This window comes from Macaca mulatta, chromosome 7, assembly GCF_049350105.2.
Source record: "Macaca mulatta isolate MMU2019108-1 chromosome 7, T2T-MMU8v2.0, whole genome shotgun sequence".
In the NCBI taxonomy this organism is placed as follows: domain Eukaryota; kingdom Metazoa; phylum Chordata; class Mammalia; order Primates; family Cercopithecidae; genus Macaca; species Macaca mulatta.
The window spans coordinates 4,045,999-4,051,818 of record NC_133412.1 but is presented as its reverse complement, the minus strand read 5'-3'; the positions used below and the strand labels follow the sequence as shown (position 1 = coordinate 4,051,818).

Genomic DNA, 5,820 nt, shown 5'->3' with positions numbered 1-5,820 from the left:
GCATATGTCAAACCAACCTTGCAACCTGGGGATGATGGTGCATAAGCTTTTTGATTTGCTGCTGGATTTAGTTTGCCAGGATTTTGTTGAGCATTTTTGTACTGATGCTTGTTAAGGATATTGGATGTCCTTTATTTCCTTCTCTTGCCTAATTACTCTAGCTAGGACTTCCAGTACTATATTGAATAAAAATAGTGCAAGTGGGCATTCTTGTCTTGTTACAGATTTCAGAGGAAAGGCTTTCAACTTTTTCACCATTCAGTATGATTTTAGCTGTAGACTTTTCATATATAGCTTTTATTGTGTTGAGATATGTTTCTTCTTTATACAGCTTGTTGAGAGTTTTAATCATGAAACAATGTTAAATTTTACAAAATGTTTTTTCAGCATTTGTTTAAATGATCATATGGCTTTTGCTCTTCATTTTGTTAATGTGATGTATCATGTTTGTTGATTTGTATATGTTGAACCATATTTGCATCCCTGGAATGAATCTCACTTGATCATGATAAATGTTCTTTTTAATGTGTTGTTGAATTTGGCTTGCCAGTATTGTGTGGAGAATTTTTGTATCTATATTTATCAGGAATATTTGCCTGTAGTTTTCTTTTTTGTTGTATCCTTATCCTTATCTTTTTTTGCTGTATCCTTATCTTTTTTGTTGTATCCTTATTTGGTATTGCAGAAATGCTGACACTGTAGAAGGACTTTGGAAGTATTCCTTTCTCTTCAATGTTTTGGAATTGTTTGAGTAGGGTTGGTACTAGTTCTTTAAATGTTTAGTAGAATTCAGCACCAAAGTTGTCAGGTCCTGGACTTTTTTTTTTTTAATGGGAGAGTTTTTATTAGTACTTCAATGTCATTACTTGTTATTGGTCTGTTCAGGTTTTCTGTTTCTTCATGGTTCAATCTTGGTAGGTTATATTTGTGCAGAAATGTATTTATTTCTTTCAGATTTTCCTATTTGTTGGCATATAGTTGTTCATAATAGTCTTTAATGATCCTTTATGTTTCTGTGGTATCAGTAGTAATGTCTCCTTTTCATTTTTGTTTTAATTTATTTGTTTCTCTCTTGTTTTGTTTTTTTGTTTGTTGTTTGCTTGCTTTTTACTTAGCTAAAGGTTTGGTGATTTTGTTTATCTTTTCAAAAAAAAAAAAACACAAAAACAAATTTTTGAGTTTCTGGAGAGCTGAACACATAGAGGTTCCCAGAGAGTGGCATGCCCAGGGAGGGCGTGGAAGCTCTGAATCACTTCTGTCAGACCTAGCTTATGCACTTTTTCATCTGTGTCTTTTTAATATCATTTTTAATAAATTAGTAAGCATAAGTTGACCTTTGGGTGACCAAGATGGGACCTGAAGCAGGCTTCCATTGACTCCTGCTGCTTCACTGACAGCTGGCATCCTGGTATGGGCATGGACTGTTTTTGTCCAGCTGAACCTGTTGAAGGTTGCAGTAGCTATTGTAACCTTTCAGGAGGCAAAGGGGACACTTTCCCTTGGACCCTGTAGTTTTGGCACTGTGAGTAGGACACCAAAGCCATTCTGCTTGAAGCTGCAGTGAAGGGAACCCAGAATCTGACAAGTCAGCAAAAGGAAATTCATAGAAGGAATATTGACAAGTACTTGTGAACACAGATTTCTCATAACTTTCAAGATAATACCATGGGAATAGGTAAAGACTTTCAGGACTTCAGTTAAAAAGCTGATGTGGGCCTGGCGTGGTGGCTTGTGCCAGTAATCCTAGCAGTTTGGAAGGCAAAGGCTGGTGGATCACTTGAGCCCAGGAGTTCAAGACCAGCTTGGGCAACATGGCAAAATCCTGTCTCTCCTAAAAGTAGAAAAATTAGCCAGGCACGTCGTCCCATGCCTGTAGTCCCAGCTACTCGGGAGGCAGAGGGGGGAGAATTACATGAGCCCAGGAGGTGGAGATTGAGCTGAGGTGAGCTGAGATTGTGCCACTGTACTCCAGCCTGGACCACAGAGGGAGACTCTGTCTCAAAATAATAATAATAATAATAATGATAAAAAGTTGATGTTCTCATGAGGATTGCTAACCCAACATCAAGCAGAACAAAAGTTAATTACATGGGACTGAACTGATAGAAAACTGAAATGCTTTTTATGACTTTTTTGGTTGAAACATTACCAATTCTTTTTCTATTTTGTTTTCAGAGCCAAACTTTTTTTTCTTTTTGAGGTATTTATAGCTTATAGCAATTGGGTAAAGTAGAGTTTTATGAGAAAAGTTAAAACATTTGCCTTTCTTTCGACCTGATTTCTCCAAAATTTGGAAAGTATTTGAATGTTCTTATTTTATGGCAATATAGATATTTTCATAAGTTCAATAAGAATCTGTTTTCCACAACATAATGACTGGAATGTCACATTTTCGGATATGACCAGACTGCCTTGAGGGAATGAAATTGGCTTTATAAGACCAATAGACTTGGAGAAAGACTGGCCTGGTACATTGTCTATATGGTTCTCTTATAAGGTTCCTGACCTTACAGTAAGAAAAGAATATCAAATTCAGACAGGCCCAGGAACCTCAGGATAATTAGGGACCTTGAGAAGACAGGAATTCACCCAATTTGTGTAAGTATTACAGCAAAGTCTAATGGTGAATTCATGGCTTGGCTTCCCAGCCTCAAGAGGCTTTGGAAGTCTAATCTGAAATTTGTTATGAAAAAGCTCCAGTAAAGCCAACTTACAAAGCTGTCTTTAGGGCTAATCACTATTCTTGTTGTATTTCATACAAATAAGCAGGTCAAATGTCATGTGGACACTTATTTTAGAAGTCAGTTGGTCCTACTAATATTTACCTTTGGTAAAAAATGGGGAACTAGAGAAAGAAAAACTGTTTCACAGGAAACGATACACATTTTTTATTAGATTCTAGCCCTGACCACTGTTTCTGAGTTATTATTATTTTCTTACAGTTTGGACTAAGCTCTGAATTATTTCTTGGCTACAACAAATCTCTAAAGAAGAACCTGGATTTAATTTTCTTCATGATGTTTTCAGTTGGCTCCCTAATGAAACTGGTCTTTTTGTTTTTTTCATTATTTCATACAAATTCTCTTTTTGTTTATAATCCTTATATATTACTTCTTCCAAGAAAACTGAAATGATGGCATTTCCAAAGACTAGAGATGATTGAACAGGTGATAAATCAAGGATCTAACTGAGGTCCCATTCTTTGCCACTCTGTGATGCCATCCTAATTTTACTTTTGAGTGCTCTTAAAATAAAAATTCCTCACTGAGACTTCTCCTCCTTCCCGCCTCAGCGTGAGACAGGACTCTCAGAAGTGAGCTTTCTGACACTCAGATTTTGATCAGTTCTTTCAAAAAGAAAGATTTTGCTCAAAAGGGAGAAATGAGAAATAAATCTTTAAATTTTTAGGCTCAGAAAAGCATTTAAAATGTAACAGCAGTCAAGTCTCACTACCGCTTGAGTGAGATAATTACCTCTTGAAGCCACCTGCTATGTGGGCTTTAGACTAACTGACAGCAAGTAGCCATACAATGCCATACACACTATCATTGAACAATGGATAGCCAATCATTAACCAATGTCATTTTCGTAAACCAATGAGAATTGCTGATGAACAACTTTGGTAATTGCCCATTCTCCTGATTCATCCTTTGTTTTCTTTAAAAACTTGAGTCTGTTGCTTGTTCTCTGGAGCACTCCCCAAGACAACTTGGAAGCATGTCCTGGGTTACAGTCCTAAATCTTTGTGCTTGAATACACTCTCTGTAAACTAAAACAGAAAACAAAACAACAATGATCTTTTATATGGTTTTCTTTGGTTTCAATTTAATTTTTTTCTGCTCTAATCTTTATTATTTTTTTCCTTCTAATTATTTTGCATTGGGTTTGTTCTTGCTTTTCTAGTTCTTTGAGGTGTGTCATTGGGCTGTTTATTTGAAGTCTTTCTACCTTTTTTTTTTTAACTGTAAAATAAGTTTATTAGTGGTAACATGGTATAATTTACTCCTGATATCTGATGTTACAAACTTTAGGGTCCTTGAGGTATGCAGCATCCTTGTATGTAACTGGCATAAGCCCTATTATTTGAGGTCTCTTAATTGCTTTTGTGATTTCTTTCTGTTTCTTCCCACAAAGACCTGTTTTGTGCCTTCCACAAATGCATCCAATAAATGGAGAAATAAACTGGGACAAAAGCTGTACATTCTTAAAATCGACATGCTTTCCACACAAGATACATTTCTTAAGGGCTTCTTTATAAGAATTTTCCATTGGAATGGACAGGTCCTCATTGGTGGATATCTGTTTATATTGTGAACAACCTCTTCTCCATAGCACCACGTGAGTCCTGGGATGTGTAAGGCTAACAGCAGCCATTACGAGGTGTGTCAACTTCTTCCTCCCCAGACCACTGCAAACAGCAACTATAGTGGCCATGGTTCCACATTCCTCCACTGGTTCTACCTTTTTATGTTGGCATTTATTGCTATGAACTTCCCTCTTTGAGATGCTTTTGCTGTATCACACAGGTTTAGGTGAAATGAGTTTCTTGTAGATAGTATATAGCTGGGTCTTGTTTTTTGTTGTTGTTTGTTTGTTTGAGACAAAGTCTCGCTCTGTCGCCCAGGCTGGTATGCATGGCATGATTTTGGCTCACTGCAACCTTTGCCTCCCAGGTTCAAGTCATTCTCTTGCCTCAGCTCCTGAGTAGCTAGGATTACAGGTGCACACCACCATGCCTGGTTAATTTTTGTATTTTTAGTAGAGATGGGATCTCACCATGTTGACCAGGCTGGTCTAGAACTCCTGACCTTGTGATCTGCCCACTTTGGCCTTCCAAAGTGCTGGGATTACACACATGAGCCACCTTGCCTGGCCATGGGTCTTGCTTTTTATCCATTCAGTCATTCTTTGTCTTTTAACTGGATAATTTAATCCATTTATATTCAAGGTTATTATTGATAGGTAAGGGTCTATTACCACCATTTTATTTGTTTTCTGGTTGTTTTTTTAGACCTTTTCTTCTTTTTTCCCTCTGTTACTGTCTTCCTTCATGGTTAAGTGATTTTTTTCTAGTGGTATGTTTTGATTCTGTGCCATTTATTTATAATATATCTATTACAGGTTTTTGCTTTGTGTTTACCATGTGTACAACTTTGGCATTTCTTATAACACAGATTTGGTGATGATGAATTCCTTCTGCTTCTGTTTGTGTGGGAAAGTCTATCTTGCCTTAGTGTTTGAAGCATAGCTATGCTGGGCGCAATATGCTCGGTTGGTAATTTTTTCCTTTAGTACTTCAAATACAGCATTCCACTCTGTCCTTGCCTGCAAGGTTTCTGCTGAGAAATCCACTGAAAGCTGTATTGAGTATCTCTTGCATTTGGTATGTTTCTTTTCTCTTGCTGCTTTGAGCATTCTTTCTTTGTCTTTGATTTTTGTAAATTTGGTGATAATGTGCCTTTAGGATTTCCTCTTTGGACTAAATTTTATTGGTAACTTCTGAGCTTCTTGTACCTGGATGGTGTCATTTTTTTTCAGATTTGGAAAAATTTTAGCCATTATTTATTTAAGTATGTTTTCTAGGCCCTTTTCTCTTTTGTCTCCTTTGGGAATGTCTGTTATGTGGAAATTAGTTCACTTGATGGTGCCCCACAATTCTTGTAGGCCCTATTCATTCTTTTTTTAAATTCTTTTTTCTTTTTACTCTTCTAATTGGGTAATTGGGGTTATTTGGGCTTCATGAAACTGGATGTCTATTTCCCTTCCCAGATGTGGGAAATTTTCAGCCATTATTTCCTTAAATAAGTTTTCTACCACTTT

At 36.7% G+C, this 5,820-nt stretch overlaps 1 protein-coding gene across 3 annotated transcripts; it reads right to left on the bottom strand.

Moving 5' to 3' along the window:
- Nucleotides 1–3,999: 3,999 nt before the first annotated feature.
- Nucleotides 4,000–4,434, bottom strand: LOC100426494 (small ribosomal subunit protein bS18m-like). 3 transcript variants are annotated; one of them, XM_077938639.1, is made up of 2 exons: nt 4,280–4,434; nt 4,000–4,195 (listed from the first exon to the last, which is right to left on the bottom strand). In XM_077938639.1, the coding sequence occupies exons 1-2, from the start codon at nt 4,432–4,434 to the stop codon at nt 4,000–4,002; spliced, it is 351 nt and encodes a 116-aa protein (XP_077794765.1). The 3 variants fall into 3 exon arrangements, with proteins under 3 accessions (XP_077794765.1, XP_077794766.1, XP_077794767.1); XM_077938640.1 differs by having other exon boundaries at nt 4,080–4,140; nt 4,199–4,434; XM_077938641.1 differs by having other exon boundaries at nt 4,080–4,137.
- Between the last annotated feature and the right edge of the window lie 1,386 nt (nt 4,435–5,820).

Excerpts from the sequence above, each read along its gene's own strand:
- LOC100426494 (XM_077938639.1), bottom strand. The coding sequence starts at position 4,434 with ATGGCCACTATAGTTGCTGTTTGCAGTGGTCTGGGGAGGAAGAAGTTG. Across the intron at positions 4,196-4,279 it reads ATATCCACCAATGAGGACCT|GCTTTTGTCCCAGTTTATTT; the intron begins GTCCATTCCAAT and ends TAAGAATGTACA.